This window comes from Sebastes umbrosus, chromosome 14, assembly GCF_015220745.1.
Source record: "Sebastes umbrosus isolate fSebUmb1 chromosome 14, fSebUmb1.pri, whole genome shotgun sequence".
Taxonomy (NCBI): domain Eukaryota; kingdom Metazoa; phylum Chordata; class Actinopteri; order Perciformes; family Sebastidae; genus Sebastes; species Sebastes umbrosus.
In genome coordinates, this window is record NC_051282.1 from 8,809,651 (window position 1) to 8,834,614 (window position 24,964).

At 37.5% G+C, this 24,964-nt stretch overlaps 2 protein-coding genes across 3 annotated transcripts; both read left to right on the top strand.

The window, feature by feature from the left end:
• Positions 1 to 9,747: 9,747 nt before the first annotated feature.
• Positions 9,748 to 24,818, top strand: rpusd1 (RNA pseudouridine synthase domain containing 1). Of its 2 annotated transcripts, XM_037792509.1 has the most exons (7): positions 9,748 to 9,905; positions 11,488 to 11,704; positions 11,791 to 11,914; positions 12,324 to 12,426; positions 12,672 to 12,773; positions 13,502 to 13,800; positions 24,446 to 24,818. In XM_037792509.1, exons 2-7 carry the CDS (start codon positions 11,514 to 11,516, stop codon positions 24,470 to 24,472), a joined length of 846 nt encoding a protein of 281 aa, XP_037648437.1. In that variant the 5' UTR covers positions 9,748 to 9,905; positions 11,488 to 11,513; the 3' UTR covers positions 24,473 to 24,818. The 2 variants fall into 2 exon arrangements, with proteins under 2 accessions (XP_037648437.1, XP_037648436.1); XM_037792508.1 differs by lacking the exon at positions 24,446 to 24,818 and having other exon boundaries at positions 9,750 to 9,905; positions 13,502 to 14,929.
• Positions 17,522 to 24,815, top strand: slc25a17 (solute carrier family 25 member 17). The gene is made up of 9 exons (XM_037792507.1): positions 17,522 to 17,729; positions 20,066 to 20,126; positions 20,216 to 20,282; positions 20,504 to 20,655; positions 20,783 to 20,899; positions 21,034 to 21,182; positions 22,698 to 22,793; positions 22,980 to 23,065; positions 23,825 to 24,815. The coding sequence occupies exons 1-9, from the start codon at positions 17,673 to 17,675 to the stop codon at positions 23,976 to 23,978; spliced, it is 939 nt and encodes a 312-aa protein (XP_037648435.1). The 5' UTR covers positions 17,522 to 17,672; the 3' UTR covers positions 23,979 to 24,815.
• Positions 24,819 to 24,964: the final 146 nt, after the last annotated feature.

A 24,964-nucleotide genomic window follows, 5' to 3' on the forward strand; every position in this document is an offset into this window, starting at 1 on the left:
GAAAACACATTCCTCCACAGACGCCATGTTTGTTAGCGGCTGCGGTCATGGAAACGGTCTGATTAGCTCTGCATCGCGAAAGTTTGTTACCTTCACCGGTGTAGAGTGTGTTCACCAGGGTACACGTTTTTGTACCGACTGGGCCAGGCATTGTCATTTGTGTTCATGTACTTGCGTGGACCACATTTTGTGCCCTTACCGACTGATTGCCGCAATTTACGTCAAAATGCGCACTTCCTCTGAGGTTGCGTCCGAAATTCCATACTAACATGCTATTTAGTACACTGAAACAGTATGTGAGATATTGAAGTATGTCCGAAAACTTAGTATGAAACCAATAGTATGCATACTATTTCCAGTAAAATATTACAGTATGCAACTATGGACACTACGCCGGCATAAAAATCACACAATGCAGTACGGTAGTGACGACAACGTTCATAACAGATATTGACGGACAGCTCTGTAACATGAATAACACTTCAATTTAACTGTAAGTATAAGATTTCACTTTAAGCGCTAAGCGTAATATATATTTTGAATTAATTCAGACTTTGATTCTCACAAACTGTCGTTTTGGTCACATGAGGTTGGCATGGGTTACTATGGTTACACGTCTCCTACCGGCAAGGAGGCTCTCAGGAAGTGACGACGTAAATTACTGCTCAGTGTGTCCGAAAAGATACATACTACTGTTTATTCAAACAACAGTATGTTGAACGATACACATATTGAGTATGTAGTGCATAGTATGCGATTTCGGACGAAGCCTTAGTCATAACTCGGTCACATCTGGACACACAGACATGATACACATATTTTAGATTCAGTGTGACCTACAGGATCCCGGGGATGTCATTATCACCATCGTGAAAACCGTCCATATATCTACTTAGAAATCGTAGGAAAGAAACACTCCTTATAACGCCAGAACTTGCCTGAGAATCATCATGTTTTTAAGTTTTCTACAGTATCAAAGTAATCCAGTGATAGTTGTCCGTACATCTATGGGTACACTGCAAACAGGAACTGCTAAGAGCTAATTCGGCACATTTTTAACGGTGCCAATTTGCCAAAATGTACACAAATGATAGGCTAAAACAATGGATCCATGGCAACATTATACTTCCTGTTTACATCCTCCAAGTCATTATATATTTTATAACTGTAGATCCAAAACTTAGAGCATGATTATCCCCCAAATAGAGGTAAGACAAAGAATAATAATAATAGGAGTGGCAAAATCTAGTTGTCTGTTTGTCTGAGAGGGAGCCCACGGTGTCAGACTTTGAAAACCCCTGTTCATAATATATCAAAGATTTTTTTGGGCTTTCTCATCTTTCTGTTGCGTCATATTTTTCGTGAGTTTGAAATGTAACTGTAGGTGTCGGTTTGCTCATGTATTTTCTTCATTTTTTTTTTTAGTTAAAGCATATATTTTTAATCCCATGTCATAGGGTTTTGGTTGATTGGTCTGTTGTTCTATTAAGGGAAGACGTTCAAAATTATGTACTTTCATATCATGATATTAATAATTGTTTATAATGATTTTCTTTTTCTCCTAAACTCCATATGTTCTGCCCTTTAATTGCAGTGAACAATTCAAATACACACAAATATTGTTTGTACTTACAAACTTGCAGAAAAAAACTGAGTGATAATATACACCAATTAATCAATCCTATCATATGATTACGCTCTAATTATCCAAATCGTCAATAAACTGGGATGAAAAGATGAACCAACTCTTCTCACAAAGTGCATAACATGTATCTTTGACTTGTGTTTTATCAAACTTAGACATGGTGTATTTTAACATTGCAGTGTGCTTTCAAAGCACCAGTTTTCTTGAGTCTTTGTGGAGCGTTTTGAAAGTGCAGACCAATTAAAGACTAAATGAACTGTGCATATTGTAGAAAGAGATGCATGTATGTCCTTTAGGATTTGATACTATTCATTCAGTAAAAATTAACAAAATTTCTAAACCTCTCTCATATACCAAGGACACAAGATGTGAATACAATTCTGCTTTGAACATTAATGAAACATTTTAAGATAGCTGAAAGATTGAGTACTGTCTGAGAAGTATATCAAGGGATGAATTAATTCCCCTTAAAAAAAATAAGAAATATCATTATTGTGTGAAGTCTTTGGATATGATACTGTCATTGTTGCTGAACATTGAATTTGAAATCGTTGTGATCTAAGACTAACTGTAAATGTTGGCTTGTTGGGTGTTGCATGGTTTAGCGAGATTCTCTCTTCCTTTTTTTACGACTTTATTGTAAAATTTAACGTGATTTGAAAAAAAAAAAAAAAAAGATACTGACGCAATATCCAGATGTCAATGGTTGCCATATACTGCAGATTACAGTATTTACAGGGATATTTTTAAAGGCACAGATAGCTGGAAACATTTGTCTGTGTTTAATGCCCCAGCCTGTAACAATCAAGTGCTGCATCCTCAAATATTGGTGTCAAATCTACAGTAGTATCCTGTATCTTTTAATAAAGGCAATTCAAACAACCAGTTAGATGTCTCTTTTCAAATATTTTTTCTGCATGCACATAAAGCAATAGTAGTGCTTATTCACTTTCTTGCCGCCTGTTAGATGAGAACATCGATACCGCTCTAATGTTTGTAAGTTGCATATGCAGCTACAGCCAGGAGACAGTTAGTTTAGCTGAGCATAAAGACTGGAAACAGCTATGCCACTAAATGCAATAAAATACAGCACTACACAGTGCTTTAGTACATTGTATTATAACAGTAATAAAATTTACAGTAAGCAAACTGTAGAAAAAACGGTAATGTCCTGGCAACCCTGCTGCCGGTAGTCGACTGTAAAATCAAGACAATACAGCAATGCAATGTTATGATGTACTTGGTATTATTACTGTAACATACTGTATTACACACAAAAAACTGACAATAACTGCACTATACTGTATAATGACTCTGCAATACCATTATCATTATTACTACTAAGGTGTAATTCATACTGTACAATATTTTCAGGTGGAATTTCATTTAATTCTCGCTGTGCAATATCATTTTCCACTTGTGCAATTTTGTTAATAGTCTGTTTATTGTCAATACTGTATATACTGCTCCTATTTTTATACTTCCTTCTATTAAATGGTTCATATTTTGTTTCACTTTGTTTAGCTCTTTTTTTAACTGTGTTAGCTGATGCATCTTGTTTTTTGCACTATCCCCTTTGCTGCTGTACACTGCAAATTTCCCCACCGCAGGACTAATAAAGGAATATCTTATCTTATCTTAAAGTAGATTACAGTAGGGCTACTGTCAAATTAACAGTAAACTTGCAACCCTTCTGCCAGTATTTTACTGTTAATCTGCATGACAATAGTTTACAGTGTAGCCTGGCTCTCTCTGAAGGTAATACAATTAACCTACCAGCACTTCTAAAGCTTATTTTGTGACTTTTTCTTGGCTGAAAGCAGCAAAGCAAAGACTCCAGAAGTTATGGCTCGCGGTCAAGAAATAGCCAGGCACATAACCCCTTTGTAAAAAATAGCAAATTGTTGTTTTTACACTTTGATATAACGTGTTAATTTGTGAGCTTTAGAGGTTCTGGCAGGTGGATTCTGTTACTTTTGGAGAGAGCTAGGCTAGCTGTTTCCATCTGTTTCCAGTCTTTATGCTAAGCTAAACTAACCAGCTGCTGGCGGTATAGCTTTATATTCATCGTGCAGATATGAGAGGGGTATCGATCTCCTCAACTAACTCTCAGCAAGAAAGCGACTAAGTGTATTTCCCCAAATGTCAATCAAACTGGGAATTTCAGCCTTCCATTAACTGAAAAAAGTGTGCAATCATTTGTTTCTGTTTACTGATCATACTCAATGAAGTAGATATTTTGTGAAAGGATGTTTTATTATATCACATGGTTTCGTATGACCACATAATGCTGTATTGAAACTCACTGTTTTGTTGTTTCTTCCACAAGGGGTCGCTCAAACAAAACAATGATTCATGAAGTATAGCGTGGAATCATAGGAGTTGTTGTCTTCATTGTTTAACAACCACCGATGAAAATCTATTTGATGTGTCTGATGCAGAAATCATGTTGACAGACAAGGTAATGTATTAAAGTTTTATTCACGTCAAGTTTAGTCATGTTTAATCACGTTATGTCATTTCATTCTAATGAAAAAGCCGTGAGTAACGTTAGCTACAGGGACACCTTCGGCGACAGAACGCACAGCAAACGGCAATGAATAATCATGCTCAATCACGGGTGAGCAATACAAACAATAGTAAACAAAGTGGCTCGCCAACTTCCTTCCTCACTCTCTGAAAATCACAGATTTCTCTGGGTTTGAACATTGTTGTAAACATTTGAAATAACCTAAGAACATAACTCAACAAAAGATATAGCATATAAGTCTAGTTGTTTTTAGACATTTTAATGCGGAAATGTTACATATTATACCTTTAACTAGTATAAGTAAAATGTTACACACATAAATGTCCTTGGTGACCATTTTAACATGCTTCATGCCATTTGATTTTTATCTGGCAATCAAGAAATTCACATAAAATGGCCAAACACACATACACACACACACACACACTTTGAACTAAAGACATAATAATACTGTAACACTCTTGAAACACTGTGGTGTTGGTGCTTCACTGTGCCTTCTTGGGCTACAGTCTGAAATAACACTAAAGGTATTATAATTTTATAATCAGAGTTATACACACATATTCTCAATCTGTTTTCAATTCAAGATGAAAGAGTTTGTGTAAAGTTCAAAATTTCTAGGTGATACAAAGAGATTCATTCAGTAACACTTCATTTTACAGGTCTGCAAATTCCATGGTAATTAGGTGATAATAAGCATGTAACCTATTTGTAATTTCTTTGAAATTACTGCCAAATTACCCCAATATTTAACTCAAAATTGATCTAAAATTACTTTATTATAAACATGATTTAATAATGATATGCCAAAATAGAACATATTTGTTAAAATAGGGCCCTTAGGCTTGAGAAGGGGGTATCATGTCATTTGTAATCTTTCTCAACCTCTAGTGGCCCTCAACAGCAGTTTAAAGTTTTCTTCTCCTGTCAAAATAAAATAATGCCTTTTCAACATTTATTTTTATTTTTATGACACCTTTTAGCCCCCATACAATTTGTCCTTTGATGCCATTAAGTCACTTGCAGCTCATGAATAGTGTTTGAAAATGCTACCACGTATGAGGACGGTTTCGGAAGCGCCCTCTGAATCAGTTAATTTTGCAGAAATAATCAGTCAATCTGCTTCATATTGTCATTTGATCACACAGGACGGTGAAAACCATACTAGAGAGCAGGATAATCCACACTATCCACTCAAGGGCAGCGTCTGTGACCCCTCTGCTGTCACATGTCTATGTCCATTGATAAAGCTTTTTGTCTGTTTGTCAGTGTTTCCATCTGTCCTACTCATCGGTGAGCCAGTCCTCCTTGCCGGCTGTGGTCACTGCGGTGGTCGTGTTGTTGCTGCTGAGCGCCTGCTCCAGCAGGGCTCGCTGGGCGGTGGCCGGCAGGTAGAGGAAGGCATAGATCAGCGCCAGGATGAGCAGAGCCACCAGCAGAGGGAGGCCCCAGTCTGAAGTCATTATGGGCTCATTACAGCGAGCCTGCATATTGACTTATTCTCCATAGTCAGACAGATCACAATAGTCACTAACGGTGTGGCAAGTTACAAAATGCACTTGACCACAGTTTGTAATGTCACACCTACACTTTCAATGATCAATTTAGCTTGTGTTTTTCCTCCTCAAAAGAGGAGAAATCACTGTATCCAGACAGGATGAATACTCACACCTGTGGAGGAAACAGACCACACCAGTTTGAGAAAAAACTTGAAACACAGCTGAACTGGTTCCAGTCCCACACAACGCTTTTTAAACTCCTCAAAAGATCCAGAGAGCATGAAGGATAAATCCAAGATGGAAAAAGTCATCCTGAGCAACATGGAGTCAGCTAAATCCAGAGAAATACAACATCCAAGCAGGTTTTCATCCACAGTCAGAGCCCAAAACAAACACTGAAATATTGCAATATTTCCAGTAAATGGTTGTGATTTTATAGATCCTCAAATAATAGATCCTCGTTGTTGACAAAGATCATCATGAACGTCTTTAATGTCTGTCAGCTAAGCCTCTCTGCTCTTCGTCTTCTGTTATCTGACTGAAACGTTTGTTAGTTCCACTGAAACTGCGTACAGCAACGTGCATCTCTTTGTGTGTGTTTGACAGAGAGAGAGAGAAATTCTTTCTTGTCATATTGCACGCCCAGGTAAACACGCCAATCTGCCACTCAGCTCTCTAAGATGATTTGCTCTGAAATGTTACGCAACAATAACCAGAAACCCGACAATAGAGACACGACCCCACAGCTGAATCCTAGTCTGTAGTAACAGCTGTCTCATTTACACACCTACACGCACACACACACACACACACACAATAGGAAGCAGATTGGGTTATGAAATTCCAATTATATAATAATTCTTGATCTTCTTGGCTGAAAACTCATTCATACCTGGCTGTGTTTAGTGATTACCTGATGGAAGAGCCTGCACTTTATTCAACCGGCACAGTATGCTCCAAATAATCAGCACTTTGCTGATAATTTGCTGTGAGTTATTAAGGGTCAGCATGGAGGAATGATTAGTGTTTGGAACATACTGGAAATATGACAGCACAGAAGATGATTATGAGCAGCGGTTTGAAAAGTTTCTATTGGCATTTTGATCCTTTTTTTTGTCATTACTCCGAACCTGTAGATTCTGACCAGCTTTTCAATCAATAAAAACTACCATTTGTAACTCATAAATAGCCATAAGCAATAAGCAAAAGTGTTTTTTAGACCCTCATCTTACAAAAATATATTTGTTAAATTAATTATTTTTGTTTTGTTTATAGTGGTGTGAAGGACAACTTCATTGATAGCTGTAGAAATTATAAACTATGTGAGCACAGGGGTCAGTTTGCAGTGTTGTAGACTCCACTTTTTGAAGGTCTCAGACAAAGAGGACATAGGACTTTATTTCAAGACTACAACTGCAGGGATATCACTAAATTGCCTGTGCGTTGTCTGATTTATTTGTTAACATCATTAATGTGATTGCTCACAGAAAATAAAGGAGAATTCCCACAAATACAATTTACATCTGTAATGCCTTTTGATTATTTTATCAAGACATTTTTCATGGTACACACTCATACATACGCACATATACAGTAGGCTATACTGTTTATGGCAATAAAATAGGTGAATGAAGAGGAATCTTAATTTGTTTTCTGTGGGTGTTTTTATGGGAATATGGATCTACGAGATCAATTTGAGGAGGGCCTATGATGTACACGTTCCACATTTTATCATAAGTGTGTCATGCAGTGTGGGACTCACACTGCACGACAGAGTTGAAAATTGGTCATATCTTTTAAGACTTTTTTTAAAGAAATAGTTCAGGGTTCACAACCTGATGAAGGAAAGATAGCTGAAAACGTTTGTTGGGCTGGAGAAGAGTCTATTATGATTCTTGAGGGTCAAAGTGATGACCCATGAAACTGAAACTGAGGGATGTCGGAACAAACTCAAACAGGAGAACCAGTGAGAAGGTTCATGTGAACTGCATCCCCTTTGTCTCTCAAAACTGTAGTGTAACAAAAAATATGAATATACCTTGAATTTAGATTATTTATTCATCATTTCTAATGATAAAGATTTATTTCAGCTTCAAATTCAGTCAGTTCTTGTCATGCTACATGTTCTAGAGGTGACCAGTCAGATGGCTGTATATCTAAATTTGGTCCATTGTCTCCATCCCCCAATTGTCCCTGCTCCGGGGTTACTACTCTCCAATGGTCCAGGAACTATTGGGGCAGAGTTTCATCATCATTTACTGGTCAAACAGCTACACCTTCTATATAACAATAATATATCAATATACAGTCTAGACACTGTGGCACAAAACACATGAATGAACCAGCAAACAGCATTTCATTATCTCAACTTCCACATGCTCACAACGCTGGATGGAGCAGGTCATCAGAGCCGGTGACCCCCGCCAGATTACAGTGTGGAGGTGAGGTGGAGGTGAGGGATTATGGCCGTCACGAATAATGTGTGAGTGACCTGGAGCCGTGCCTACTGACAGAGCCGAAACAGATGAAACAAATGCAATAAACATAATCCCCTGTGTCAAGATGATGGGTTCCTACATTTCAGGTCCAGTAGCGTTGCCATAATCCATAATGTGACCTTTCAAAATAGATTTTTAGTAAAATGTTCAGGAGAGGAGATGAAATTACAGTAATCTGCTTTATTATATGTGATATCAAATTAAGATAAACAGACAGATCTTTATTTAGTTATCTCCGGAGTCCATTAAAGTCCAAGAAGCAGGTTTACTGGATTACTGAATAATACCTAGAGCAGGGGTCAGCAATCTGCGGCTCCAGAGCCACATGAGGCTCTTTAGCCCCTCTCCAGTCGCTCCCTGTGGATTTTTAAAACTGGAAATGAATAACTTTTTTTTGTTTACATTTTCATTTTTATTTATCATTATTGTAGGTCTACGGTACGACGGAGTATTAGGGCCACATTGAGGGGAAAAATAAAGTCATAATATTCCAAGAATAAAGTCATAATATATAAAGTAATAATATTACATGTTATTTTATTTTTTTCTCATAAATTTATGACTTTATTCTCGTAATATTATGACTTTTTTTCTCATAAAAGTTATGACTTTATTCTCGTAATATTATGACTTTTTTTCTCGTAAAGTTATGACTTTATTCTCATAATATTACGACTTTTTTTCTCGTAAAGTTATGACTTTATTCTCGTAAATTACGACTTTTATTCTCGTAAAGTTATGACTTTATTCTCGTAATATTACGACTTTTTTTCTCGTAAAGTTATGACTTTATTCTCGTAATATTACGACTTTTTTTCTCGTAAAGTTGTGACTTTATTCTCGTAATATTACGACTTTTTTTCTCGTAAAGTTATGACTTTATTCTCATAATATTACGACTTTTTTTCTCGTAAAGTTATGACTTTATTCTCGTAAATTACGACTTTTTTTCTCGTAAAGTTATGACTTTATTCTCATAATATTCCGACTTTTTTTCTCGTAAAGTTATGACTTTATTCTCGTAATATTACGACTTTTTTTCTCGTAAAGTTATGACTTTATTCTCGTAAATTACGACTTTTTTTCTCGTAAAGTTATGACTTTATTCTCATAATATTACGACTTTTTTTCTCGTAAAGTTATGACTTTATTCTCATAATATTACGACTTTTTTTCTCGTAAAGTTATGACTTTATTCTCGTAAATTACGACTTTTATTCTTGTAAAGTTATGACTTTATTCTCGTAATATTAAAATTTTTTTCTCGTAAAGTTATGACTTTATTCTCATAATATTACGACCTTTTTTCTTGTTAAGTTATGACTTTATTCTCGTAACACTACGACTTTCTTCTCATAATATTATGACTTTATTCTGTAAATCACAGATGTTTTTTTCCCTCAATGTGGCCCTAATACTTCGTAGTACATTTGCACTTTGGCCCTCAGTGCATTAGACTTAAATACTATATACTTAGACTATAAAACCCCAACTCAGACACAGACAGAACCATGTTGTTACACCTCCCAGCCTGCAGTAGGTGACGCTGCGCTGTTTGTTATCCGCCACATCCAAAGAAGAAGAAGCTGCGCAGTAGGGCATTGCGCAGCCCACGGCACAGCCCGGTACATGTTGTGGTTTTGTTTACATCTGTGTGTTTCCCTGTAAATGAACGCTTACTCTGGGTATGTCGAAGGAATATACCACATACTAGTCTTGGCTCGGTATTCAAGGTGAGTTATCCAGACCGTCGCAGTATTATGATGCTAACAAATAGCTAGTTATACAATATATATATAATAATAGCTAGTTATCCTGGTGGTGGTGTTAGCACACAGTGGCTAGCAAACCAACGATGCTAACATGCTAACATGATGCTAACCAGAGCATCATCTGCTGCCACCTAACCAACAAGTTGCTTTCCCGTCTATTTGATAGCTGAGCTGGTGTCACTACAAGGTATTTGTGCTTTTTGACAGGCATTTATTAGACAGGGAGACTAACATTACCTCAGGGCTCAGGCACAACAGGGGCTACTAATTACAAGCTACCTGTTCCTCTCACAGTCGTAAACATGTATTTACAGCTTTTCTCAATCGCTTTGACTCATTTTCTTTAAACAGTTTTAACTTTCTCTAAACTGTAAGTGCAATTGTCACAACTGTTTAATGGGAACATTTTATTATATGTCATGTCTGCAAAAGGTAGTAACCCACCCAAAACATTTCATTCATGCTTCAAAACCCTAGTTATTGTGTCAGTAAGTTGGCTAATGCCACCAAAATTAAATGTGAGTGGTCAACACTACGGCTCACATTTCATTTGATTTTTGGCATGGATGTCATTTTGTGGCAAATTGTCTTTTCACTGTATGCCTTTACATGAAAGCACAAAGGTGAATTTGTTTATAATACATGTAACACATTGCTACACAAATACATGTACTGTAAACATACAAATGTGCATATCCTGTTTCTGTGTACTACAGTATTGTATAGTATTGACTTTTCCCAGTAAACTTTGACCTGCTGTTGAAATGGGAAATTTAAAAAGCTCAGTGTGATACACAACAGCATTCAGCCAGACAAAATTGACAGTCTTGTATAGTACAACAAGTAGTCGGTGTCAATAAAAACAATAGAACAAACCAGAAGGTTGCATGTAAGAAACATTTCCAGTCTACTATCATGGTGAAAAAACATGTAAACACTTTGACCAGTACGGCTCACACGATAAAAAAACAACTTTTCGTTTTGGTGGCCAACTTACTGACACAATAACTAGGGGTTTTGAAGCATGAATTAAGTGTTTTGGGTGAGTTACTACCTTTTGCAGACATGCAGTAGAGTTGTGATGTCTCATCAAACAGTTGTAACAATTGCACTTACAGTTTAGAGATTGAAAAGACCGTTTCGAAAAAAACTGTAACTTTGAACCACACCCACTGCCTGATTCCACTGGTGGAAGTAACTACATTGGTTTAAACCTCATTACTCTGTATATTGAAACTTGATTAGTTTATAACATATGACACATTGTGACAGAGTAAAGTATCCAACAGTATATGAAATAATTTAGTTTAACTCCGTCTCAACCAGCTGCAACATGAAATGCTTCCTACACATCAAGGCATCAGTAATAGTAATGCAATAATATATCGGTATGAAAGGGGACATTGTCCATAATGAATACTTTACTCGTGTTACCGCAAGTGCATTTTGCTGATAATACTTTTGATAGTTTTTACACTGTAGTATTTATACTCCATGTTACACCGTGAAATATCAAGACAAGACAACCACCTTGTGTCTGCAGGGCTGGATGTCAGTTAATCGCTGTTCATGATGACCACTGAGTCTGCCAGCCTGGAGAGCCTGCATGTGCTGTACCAGAGCGATGACTACATCGTGGTGGACAAGCACTGGGACATCCGCATCGACAGCAAGATGTGGTACGAGAAACACACCGTGCAGGCGCAACTTCGCCATCGCTTCCCTCAGCTGGCAGACCCTAGCACCTACTATGGATTCAGGTCAGAATCACACTAATACTAACTACATCAGGTCACATCCATCACGCTCATAAAGAGTCTCATCACGTTTCTCTCCCTCCCAACAGGTTCTGTCATCAGTTGGATTTCTCCACAAGTGGAGCTCTTTGTGTCGCCCTGAATAAGGCGGCTGCCGGCCGGGCTTACCGCTGCTTTAAGGACCGCACCGTCACCAAAGCCTACCTCGCTCTGGTATGGAACACAACACACAGTTGACACACATGCACACAACAGAGTTATCACCATATGTCTGTCTGTATGTGATACTGCATAAGAAGTAAGGAAATAAAATAAATTTAGAGCTGCAATGATTAATCGATTAGTTGTCAACTGTTAAATTAATCGCAGACTATTTTGATAATCGATTAATCGGTTTGAGTAATTTTTTAAGAAAAAAAAAGGTAAAAATTCTCTGATTCCAGCGTCTTAAATATGAATATTTTCTGGTTTCTTTACTCCTCTATGACAGTAAACTGAATATCTTTGAGTTGTGGACAAAACAAGACATTTGAGGATGTCATTTTGGGCTTTGGGAAACACTGACAATGAAAATAATCATTAGTTGCAGCCCTAAATAAATTCCAAATGTTTTGCTTCCCAGGTACGTGGCTGGGTGGAAAAAGAGACACAAACATTGGACTTCTCCATTGGCAAGAACTCCTCAGAGGGAAAAACACACATGATGTGTATCGAGGGAACTGAAGGTGTGTGTGTTTTAAGATGTTTTAAATTTTTTAATTCTGACTGCAAACCCCAAATTTTGTTCAGTAAATTTTTGTCCACACAGAACACATAGTGAAATCATACACATGAAGTTGAAAAACTAAGTAGATATACACACATAGAGTTTAAAATGACCAATAGTGATGGAAATTAATTGTTGAATACTTGATGATGCAGGCTTGGTATGATTGAACTACTTACTTTATTTTCTTCCTTCTGGCATCAGGTTGTGAGAACCCCAAGCCTTGCCAGACTGAGCTGATGGTGTTGGAGTATGGGTTGTATGATGGAGAGCCTGTCACCAAGGTGCTACTGAAGCCGCTCACTGGTAACAACACTCATTTGCTTCTTTTCATATAAGGGAAATGACAAATTTCTTCTTTTCACCTTATTTAGAAACAAATCTTATCTGGACAGTACTAGAGAAAGTTTACATTTCTGGAACAGTCGTCAAGTTTTCTCTCTTTTAAAATTGGAAATAAAGTCCAATGACTAGCCAGACAATGGAATATACTGTATTTATATTTGATATTTACATAGTTTCTTTTAAACTTGCCTGGACATTTGATGATGGTTGTTGGTATTGGATACAGCTCACCTCAGGTAAAACGGCCTCATCGTAGAGTACATGCCACATCAGCCAAAGGATGTGAAAGATGAATAGTCCATCACTGATTAATTTAGCATACTGTGTCATCTTACTTCTAAATAATTACACCAGTGTAGCACCTTTCCCTCTTTTCTACTATAGCCCTGTTTCCACCACAGGAACTTTCCCCGTCCCATGTCATGTTGCTATTTCATATGTCAGCGGACTAATTTGCCTAATCTTTGCAGGTCTTTAGACCGCTATGGAATCGCAGACAGCAGTGGGCTGAAGGAACCTTTAGTTCCTTGAAAAGTAGTCCCGGGACTTAAATTACCAGGAACTTCTTGGTGGAAACCCGGCTATTACCAGAGAAAGGTCTATAGAGAAAGGATTATCTTGACCTTGTATATTATTTCATGAAATGGCTTTCTCCCTTTCTGGCTCCTCGCTGCCACTTTTCCCTCCAGGCCGAACCCACCAGTTAAGGGTCCACTGCAGCGCAATAGGCCACCTCATTGTCGGGGACTTCACCTACAGCTCGGGAGCCGATGAAGCCCCCTACCGCATGATGCTGCACGCCCATCTCCTCCACATTCCCCTGGAACCTGAGCCCCTGCACGTCTCCGCTGGAGACCCCTTTCTCCCAACGTCGGATCCCAAGTGGCTCCCGCAGCGCTCATTACGGACACTGGAGGCCACTGTGGAGGCGCTGCTGGAGCAGATTGTGGAGCAGGACAGGAAGACCAAAGAGGAGAAGAGAGAGAGGGTGAGAAGGGACGAGGAGAGGAGGAAAGGACGCCGGGAACAGAGGACTGAGGAGGAGAGTGAGGAGCAGAGGAGGCAGTGTCAGGAGTGGCTCAGTGAATGGGCTGGAGACTGATTGTGTTATTATATATTTTAATTTATTTTAGCTATTTACATATGAAGGCCACGTTGAGCATGCATGCTCCATCTCACTGACAACCCGCGTTGCTTTTAAATGGCGTACATGGAAGTGAACTATTGAAGATTCTCCACCTTTTATGTGGATGTCCAATCAGTGCTGATGGTAAATGTAATCCACTGAAGAAATAAATTCCCAAGTGCGTGCTTTATTGACCGAGAAAGCTGATTTCTCCTGCTGCAGATGTAGCCGGATGCATTGCGTACAAGCGGCGAGTACGCTACATTACACAAGCTCTCTTTTAGTCTGATAAATAAACAGAATAAACTCCCAAAATGTCAATAAAGGAAATATTGTTACACCTAAACAGAAAAATACAACCGTACAACTTCTGTTCTGTAAGTTCTTTCTTACCACCAAGCACGTCACTTTCACATCACTGGATACAGGAAGAACAACAGATTGGGTAGCAGGAGAACTCCGCTTCCTTGGTCGATATAGCAAAACACTGAGGATCTTTTTGCTTCAATGGACTACATTTACTATCAACACTGACTGGACAGCCACATAAAAAGTGCCAAATGTTCCCTTTAATTCCCTCACAAACCAGTTACAAACATGTATGTGTTAGAAAAGCCGTGTGAGCATGTGAACTGCTGCTTTCTTAAACAATTCAAGCAACTGGGACCTGCCCACTATAACCAGTCTTGTACAGTGAGCCACCGCAGTAGCTGAGAAATAAGTGCCTTGCTCAAGTTTCATGTTGATAAGTGAGGGGTTGGGTTGGTGCCATACATTTTTCTAACACACATTCCCTCCTTCAAAAATGTTAGAATTTTAAATTTGTGATTTTTTGTCACATGTCTGTGCTATATACTGTAGAAACAGATGACTGATAGGGGAGCCAGAGCAGCAGGAATTGTCCAAATGTTGGTAAGATCATGTGTTGTCATATACGCTGCATGCCTGTAACATACATGGAGTCCCATGTAAAAGCATATACCCTACTACACTTTATGTTTCTGTGCATTTTGTTGATTTGCTGCTTTGAATCAAACTGTTTCAACATAAAGAAAAGATTATATCAAAGTAGCAACAGATGTCTACAAATGAATCTTGGTTCAGTACTAAACTAAAAAGCAAAAAAAAAAATGGTTGAACAAATCTCTAAATCATTACTTATTCAGCTAATGGAACTGAATATCCTGGAGTACAAATTCAGCAACTGCCTAAATATGATTTGTTGAGCTCTGAGGCCCCACAGAGCTCCTGCTACCTGTTACTGCACATAGCATAAGGCAGCAACACCATCCAGCTCATACTTATTCCAGTGGCATGCCTGTGCAGTTTCACTCCTGCATTACAGGCAGTGGTGGAAAGTAACTAAGTACATTTACTCAAGTACTGTACTTAAGTACAGTTTTGAGGTACTTATACTTTACTTGAGTGTTTCCATTTTATGCCTCTCTATACTTCTACTCCACTACATTTTGGAAGCAAAATATTGTACTTTTTACTCCACCAGATTTATTTGATAACTTTAGTTACTTTACAGATTCCGATTATTAATGTAAAATATTAGAGCTGAAACGATTAATCGATTAATCGATGAGTCATTTGACTGAAAAATAATAGGCAACTATAGTATTTTGATAATCGTTTCAGTCTTTTTTCAAGCAGAAATAGTGAACACTCATTATAAACTAATTTTTTTTGGTGTTTGGACTTTTGGTCGAACAAAAGGACATTTGAAGACGTTACGTTTGGCTCTGTGAAGTTGTGATGGACATTTTCTGAAATTTTTTGGGCGTTTCTTAGACTAAACAATTATCAATTAATTGAAAAGAATGGTCGGCAGATTAATCGATAATGAAAATAATCGGTAGCTGCAGCCCTACAAAATATCAATGAACTAATAAGTTATGATATATTATTATAGGTTAAGCTATTCATATAACATAAATAATCTATATAAAAATATAATAAATATATATAGATAATTAATATTAACACCATGTTTACCAGCTGCAACAGCAAAGTGATGAACACATTAATGCATCAATCATTATAACACAGTAATATATATTATTCTGCATAATGAGTACTTTTGGTACTTTGAGTATATTTTGATGCTAATACTTTTTTGCTGTTGCTTAAAATGACTTACTACTTAAAATTTTGAATGCATACTTGTAACAAAGTATTTCTAGGTCTTAGCAGGTCTTGTGTGTGCGCATCGGCCAAAAAGCCACGGAAATAACGTTTTCTGAACAGATGGAAACTCAAATAAACAATCTATTGACAATACTGAGAACACGTTTGTCTCTGTAATTTGCATGAATCAATAATTAATAAACCAGTCACAAAGTGTGTTTATCATCAGCATATAGACGCATTCAGGTCTGCTGCAGGAGTTTCTGGAAGTTTATAGAGACAACGAAATATCATACTAACTACTCAGAAGTCCAATAATTAATATCATCTCTTAACTGTCAATCATCTCTCTCACTCACGCACATGCGTGCACGTGCGTCAGTGGTAGTCTTGGAAACAGGACGGTGACGTCACGTGAACCGAGGCCATAAATTAGAACTGAGGGCCTTTTGAATTTATCATTTTCACTTGGATCTGACTCGAGTTGACCTACTTAAAACTTAACATTGTGATACTGTAGTGATATATTCTTAATAAAATACAAGTGAAATAAAATAAATAAAAACGACCGTGTACCTTTTACAATACCAATAACAATCTATAATATCAATATCTACACAGTTATACCAAAACTAGTATGGATTCCTTGCAATAAAAAAGATGCATCATCATCACATAAATGACCATAGGGAGTAATTCATTAATAAATGGTCCTCTGCTGCAACCCTCAGGAATGTTACAGTAACTGCGGGTAAACTGTAATCCAGTCAATAAGAACAGATGAATAGAAGGGTGTATTTATGGTACTTAATTACTGGGTTACTGTGAACCAAAATTGAACCTGATGAAGGTGCCCCCTTGTTCATCCCTAAATGTTTTCAGAGGGTGAAAGTGATTGTCCATCGTGCTCAGGAGCTTGAGCAGCATCTTCATTAATACAAGATTCAAGATTCAAGATTCAAGATTCAAGATGTTTATTGTCATGACGGTTATACAAGTACAATTGTGTGAAATGCTTTTTGCTGGGAAGCTCCATTAAAAATAATAAGTTATATTACAATTATAAAAGGAAATACTTTGTACAAGGCATATTAAGAACATATACAGTATATACAGTATAAGATATATGATTGAGGTATTGCACTTGTTTATTGCACTTTTTGTGTAAGAAAGTGTCGTATGAATTATCTATTAACATAAATACTAAAAACTAATAACACAAATACTACTGGTTAAATGCAGAATGTCATAGCCTATAATGAAATAAGTCATCCAACTTCTATTAGGACCTTGTTCCTTAATACCTGCTCAGACTGATCCTGTAAATATCCCTAAAAGGTAAAATAACAATGAATGACAGATGTTGATGGTTAAAACTAACCCCAATGAATAGCACTACATTACCCAGAATGCCCCTGTGCTCTGTAGAAAAAACGTCTACAAGTCAGCCACAAGGAAGTGAGGCATTCAAAACAGTGAAGGCATAACGGGCGTGACAGCTGGTTTCTTTTACAAATAGGAGTTTAAAAAATTGCCATTAGGTTGATTTTAGTCGAGCAAAAAGGTTTGTAGTTTTAAATGAATGAATAACATCGTTCAAAATGAGCTTCTCGGTGTTCTCGTATGAGAGTTTGGTTCATGCTGTATCAGGAGCTGTGGTGAGTTAGCTTTACTTTCACTATTCATTTCTCTGATAAGTGTATAATGTGAGTAGCTGTAGGTATATAGTTAGTGTTCGTACGCTTTAAATCTTCCACACAAAACTCAGTTTAACATATCCCTGTGTTTTAGAGCTGAGTGCACCACATAATATATTATTACATACATACGTATTAGTCAGACTCCACAACCAGCACTGCTCCCAGTACACCACTCACACTACAGTACATTACACTACACTACACTACACTCACACTACACTATACTACAATCGCACTATACTATACTATACTACACTACACTTACACTACACTACACTCAAACTACACTCACACTACACTACACTACACTATACTATACTATACTATACTATACTACACTCGCACTACACTACACTATACTATACTATACTACACTCGCACTACACTACACTTACACTTCACTACACTACACTCACATTACACTACACTACACTACACTCACACTATACTACATTACACTACACTACACTACAATCGCACTATACTACACTACACTCAAACTACACTATACTACACTACACTCACACTACACTACACTATACTACACTATACTATACTATACTACACTCGCACTACACTATACTATACTATACTACACTCGCACTACACTATACTACACTACACTACACTATACTACACTATACTATACTATACTACACTCGCACTACACTATACTATACTATACTATACTACACTCGCACTACACTATACTACACTACACTTACACTACACTATACTACACTCGCACTACACTACACCTACACTTCACTACACTACACTCACATTACACTCACACTACACTACACTTCACTAGACTACACTACACTACACTCACTACACAACACTACATTACACTACACTCACACTACACTACACTACACTCACACTACACAACACTACACTACACTCACACTACACAACACTACACCTCACTAGACTCACACTACACTACACTCACACTACACTACACTACACTCACTACACCCACACTACACTCACACTACACCCACACTACACTACACTCACACTACACCCACACTACACTACACTACACCCACACTACACTACACTCACACTACACTCACACTACACCCACACTACACTACACTCACACTACACAACACTACACTCACACTACACAACACTACACCTCACTAGACTCACACTACACTACACTACACTACACTCACACTACACAACACTACACTCACACTACACAACACTACACTACACTCACACTACACTACACTCACACTACACAACACTACACCCACACTACACTCACACTACACTACACTCACACTACACCCACACTACACTCACACTACACCCACACTACACTACACTCACACTACACCCACACTACACTACACTACACTCACACTACACTACACTCACACTACACAACACTACACTACACTACACTCACTACATCCACACTACACCCACACTACACTACACTCACATTACACCCACACTACACTCACACTACACTACACTCACACTACACTCACACTACACTACACTACACTACACTCACACTACACAACACTACACTACACTCACTACACTCACACTACACCCACACTACACTACACTCACACTACACTCACACTACACTCACATACACTACAGTCACACTACACTCACACTACACTAACATACACTACACTACACTCACACTCACACTACACTAACATACACTTAACTTACACTACACTACACTCACATTTACACACCAAAAACTGACAATAACCTGATATTTTTCAGGTGAAATTTCATTCATTCTCACTGTGCAATATCATTTTCCACTTGTGCAATTTTGATAATAGTCTGTTTATTGTAAATATTGTATATACTGCTCCTATTTTTATACTTCCTTCTATTTAAATGGTTCATATTTTGTTACACTTTGTTTAGCTCTTTTTTTTCTGTGTTAGCTGATGCATCTTGTTTTTTGCTCTATCCCCTTTGCTGCTGTACACTGCAAATTTCCCCAGTGCGGGACTAATAAAGGAATATCTTATCTTATCTTATCTTATTAAATAAATAGATTATGATTTGTAAATATTGAAATGTTTTGACCAACCTTTCCATTCGACAATAGATGACATTACATATCACGAATTGAATAATGTTTTATGATTATTCAGAAAATACAGGATTTTCTATCTTAGTGCGTGTTTTGTGCTAAACATACTTTAAATTATTAGATTTTTCAATGGAGTTTGGTGTAAGATTTTTTTCCATATTGAACAAAAAGACACTGTATATGTCTCTTCTTCTGTTTCTAGGGAAGTGTGACTGCCATGACAGTATTCTTCCCTCTTGATACTGCCAGACTGAGGCTACAAGGCAAGAAACAATAGTGATGCCATGATGTATTATTTACAATTATCAATGTAATGTAGTTCTTCATAACAAGTTGTCTTTTTTTTTTTCAGTTGATGAAAATAGGAAGGCTAAATCAACTCCAGCCATTCTTGCAGATATTGTCAAAGAGGAAGGACTGTGAGTGAAAAAATGTTATTAGACCACATTTGATGTAGTTGCTGATTCTACGTCTTGGCTTTTTCAGTTAATTTATGTAAATATATGAACACACACATCACAAATAGCTCTCACATTTCAAGCTAAACTGGAAAAGGTGCAAATAAAAGATGTGTCAACAACAATATATCAGAAGAAGGGATCTGAGGCATGTTGCGCTGTGTTTGCTGTCCTTCCTGCAGATTAGCTCCGTACAGAGGTTGGTTCCCGGTCATCTGCAGCCTGTGCTGCTCCAACTTTGTCTACTTCTACTGCTTCCACAGCCTCAAGGCTAGCTGGCTGAGGGGAAAGCAGTCGACACCAAGCACTGACTTACTCATAGGCATTGCTGCAGGTAAGAGGGTCATGTTTATCATAAAAGCCTTGTTTTAGAGACAAGAAAGTCCATCCAATTTCAGATTTGAGTCCACATCCAGTTCTTCATGAATTATCTTGAATTTCATCTGCCTCCTTGTCTCTAGGTGTTGTAAACGTACTGATTACCACTCCTTTGTGGGTGGTCAACACCAGGCTGAAGCTTCAGGGTTCCAAGTTTCGCAATGCAGACATACGACCCACCAACTACTCAGGCATTCTGGGTAAATTCTCTGAAAATGCTTATGTTTTTGTAAGCTACACCGAGTCAGTAATTATTTACCACACAGGCCTGCAGTATGTGAGTCACATTTAGTGCCACCAATCATGGCTGATCTGTTCTTTTTATTTTTCTCAGATGCATTTGCGCAGATCACCCGTGATGAGGGCGTGGGAGCGCTGTGGAACGGGACCTTCCCGTCTCTGTTGCTGGTGCTGAACCCCGCCATCCAGTTCATGATTTATGAAGGCCTGAAGAGGCAGCTGAGGAGAGGAGTTCCCAGGGAGGTGAGTGGTTAACAGAGACAGGTGAGGGAGGGATCAGGAGAATAAAAACATTTGAAGGAAAGGATGAGGCCAGGCAAAGCTATTTATACAGCACATACCCAAAGGCAACCCAAAGTGTTTTACAGATTACATAAAAAAACAAATGATAAAAAAAACAACAAAAAAAACTTTACAATTAGAAATGTCAGTAACAGTAAATATAACATGTGAGCACATTTTGAACATCACTGGAAATTGAAACATAAAATATCAACTGTTTATAAAAGCCCAAAATATGTAAAGGTGAGACACCCCAGGTGAATAGAGTAAAAAATATAACTAATAAGTATCACCATGAAACTTCCCCAGTTGATTACTTACAGTAAGACAATTATTTTTTGTATTGAAAATGTATGTTTAAATATGCAATTGAGACATTGTCTTATCAAATTTGTGCTAATTTGCATACATTTACAGAAATTTACAATTTACAAAAAACATTGGATAAAGCCAGATTCAGAGGGGATTTTGGATATCTTTTTTTAATCACTTCTGAATAAGATAATAATGTTAACAGCCATAAAATAAATCAATTCGCACCATGTTTTTAGGAATAAATTGTTCTATAAATCAGGCTATGAAAAGTACAGTATGTGAACAAACCTCTCTGTAAAAATCTTCAGAATATAGATAGGAATGAAACTGGAAAGTTTGGTGAATGTAACTGCTACTGAAGTGGAGATTTCTCTTTCCCCCATTGAGAAAATGGCCTTTGAAGATATGTATTGTCCAATTCCAATTGCAAAACACAAGTGAATAAGGTAAAAAAAAAAAGTTTAAGTTTAAATATATGCAAATGAGGCATTAACTAATATGCAAATAGACAAAGTATAGTAAAGTAAACACCTAATGTGTATTTTGGATGTTTTCTGTCCAGTAGACTGAAAGAGGACATTCCACATTGTGGAAGCAAAATTGACCAGTGCAAGAAAAATTATGTCTTTGTCTGGGGTGTCTCCCTTAAACAAGAGTTAGAATGATCGCTGAATACCCATAATATAATATAATATAATATAATAATACAGTAATATTACTGGTAAGTGCCATATCATGGTAATAAAATAAATGAAAAACACACACATATGCGGCACTTGCACAATGGAAACGTAAACAAGGTTACTTCAGGTCATCCCATCATCTGGATGAGTAGACACTCGATATGCAGTAATTCTGTTCACATGATTTTTGTGTGTCTTAAGCAGAGCGAGACTGTGGAGCAGATACTTTGGTGTAAATGCCCAATTTCATACCTCATGCATTTTTACATTTTTCGTGGTCCACTGGAGAAATTGTGGATAAATGTATTAGCTAAGGATAATCAGATGGTCACGGTGAAGGAGGGGGGACTGTTAATTATTCACCTCACCAGTTAGTGTGGACGTTTGAACCCTGTAAACCCTCTACACAAGCGTACTCCTCAGACCTTTATGCTACCACTGTTCCACTGATAATACGTTTTCTTCTTCTCCCACCAAGCTGTCATCTGTTGAGGTCTTCATCATCGGCGCTGTTGCCAAAGCTGTTGCCACCATTGTTACGTACCCACTGCAGACCATACAGTCCATTCTCAGGGTAGGTTCTGTGTGTGCCTGTGGGTTTTTTTATACACATGTAAAATAAGAGACATGTGGTTGGTTTTGTAAATGTATAATTAAAACCCTCCTCACAGAGTTTTCCCATTTTTTTCTACAAATAAAAGCCTATGCCATCAGAATACTTGATAAGAATCTTTTTTTCTTCTTCTTTTTGTTTTGACAGTTTGGTCAGTTCAAAGAGTCAACAGACAAGTCAAAACTACTGTCCAGTATAAGGTCCATCAAGTGTCTATTGGTCAACAGAGTGAGGTGGGTGCACGCACACACACACACACACACAAAAACACACATATTAAGGTTCTCAAATAAGTTTGCAATTTTAATTTTGTCCACTCTTATGGCTCAATTTAAGTTCCTTTATTTACATACAGGGCATAATGCAATGAAGAAGAATGCATTTGACTTGGAGCCCTTATAGCAGTTGAATTACGAGAAATTTGCTATAAAATATGTATAAAAAGCGTGATAAATTCACTTTGACTGTGTTCAGACTGGCAATCCAAATCTAGTTTTGGCATATCTAGATTAGAATCCACTTGCTTTGATGTAATCTGGATGAAAACAAACAATTTTCTACCCTATGAATAGTACAATATACATAGCTGGGCATATCTCTTGATTTGAAACTTTTCCTTTACATCATTTTAAATGACGCGGTAACGTAGAACATGTTTTGTCAGCATGACTTCATTTTGCCGTGAGGAACGAGAGAACACATTGCCTTTATTCATCTGGCCTACAGCTCCTGATCACTTGCAAATAACTGGACAGTCAAACCCAAAGAACTCATTTGAGAAACAAATCAGATTTGCCTGCAGTCTGACCTTTGTCTTCTTAACCTTCTATTAATAAAACCATAATACGGCAGCTCTCTCTGTGGCTTTTGTGTGTGCAGACAGATTAATATACATAATATACCTTCTGCATGAATACATGTTAAGAGTTCTCTTCAGATAGTAATGATTAACATGTGTTTTTTTCTGTTTCAACCCTGGTGGCCTTCTATAGGAAGTATGGCATGTTGGGTCTGTTTAAAGGCCTGGAGGCCAAGCTGCTGCAGACGGTGCTGACTGCTGCACTCATGTTTCTTCTCTATGAGAGAATCGCCAGCTGCACCTTCGGAGTCATGGGACTGAACAGCAACCAGTACAAGAAACGCTAGCCAGCTCCACAACCATGGACATTAAAGCACTACACTGACTGTAGTGATCACTGCTTAACGAATCTTTAATGGAGACTTACCTCCAGTCAATAAAACATCACTCCTCTCTCCAGTTAAATATACACATACTGAATGCATAATCATCAAGCCAGTCCTTAACTGTACCTTACTGTAAAAATGTCAAATGTCACCAAGTACCTAACCTGAGCAGGTGATCTCCAGGTTGTAGAAAAAGCAATATAATGATACACATAGTTATACTCAGTTCTCAAGACTTGCTTGAGTTTCATCTTCCATATACCAACACAGTGACTGGCTCCTCTCGCAAACATGACATCATCAGGCTCTGAACTGAAACAAAAGTGTCATTACTGGAAAAAGTCAAGTGAGTTTCATTAGAACAAAAATGAAACCAAATCAAAGCCGCAGCTCCTGCAGCTCATTCACCAGTCTGACGGAGCCTGGAGAGAGAGAGAGAGAGAATTGAGATTTAAAAATACATATATATTTTTTTATTTCTAATATTCTGTAATAATTTCTTAAGTGTACAATAGCACATGTCTAAAAAAAATATTTCCATCTCTGTTTGTCCTAAGGTGTGCAATATCTGACAGAAAACCTGCTTTATAAACGGGGGGCAGGGAGTTTGAAAGCATCGGCTGTCTAATGAAAAATGCTGTTGAGTTGTATTATGGGAATTGTAGGATCCAGTATTTTTGTAGCAATTGATCATTGTGTGATTCTTAATTTTTTTCATGTTATCTGTTTACCTGTTAAGTTTTGTTTTTCTTCAGTCTGGAGTGAGAAGATCATAAAATAAACATGCAAACACAGAGATTATTCAGTGAGCTTTGACTAATTTGACCAGTTCACTGAAAATGGGATGAAAACATGAATACACAGAAGAATACAAAATCAATTGACAGATTTATATAGAGTTGACACAGCAGACTTCTTAAAATATACTACTTTAAGTAGAGAAACAA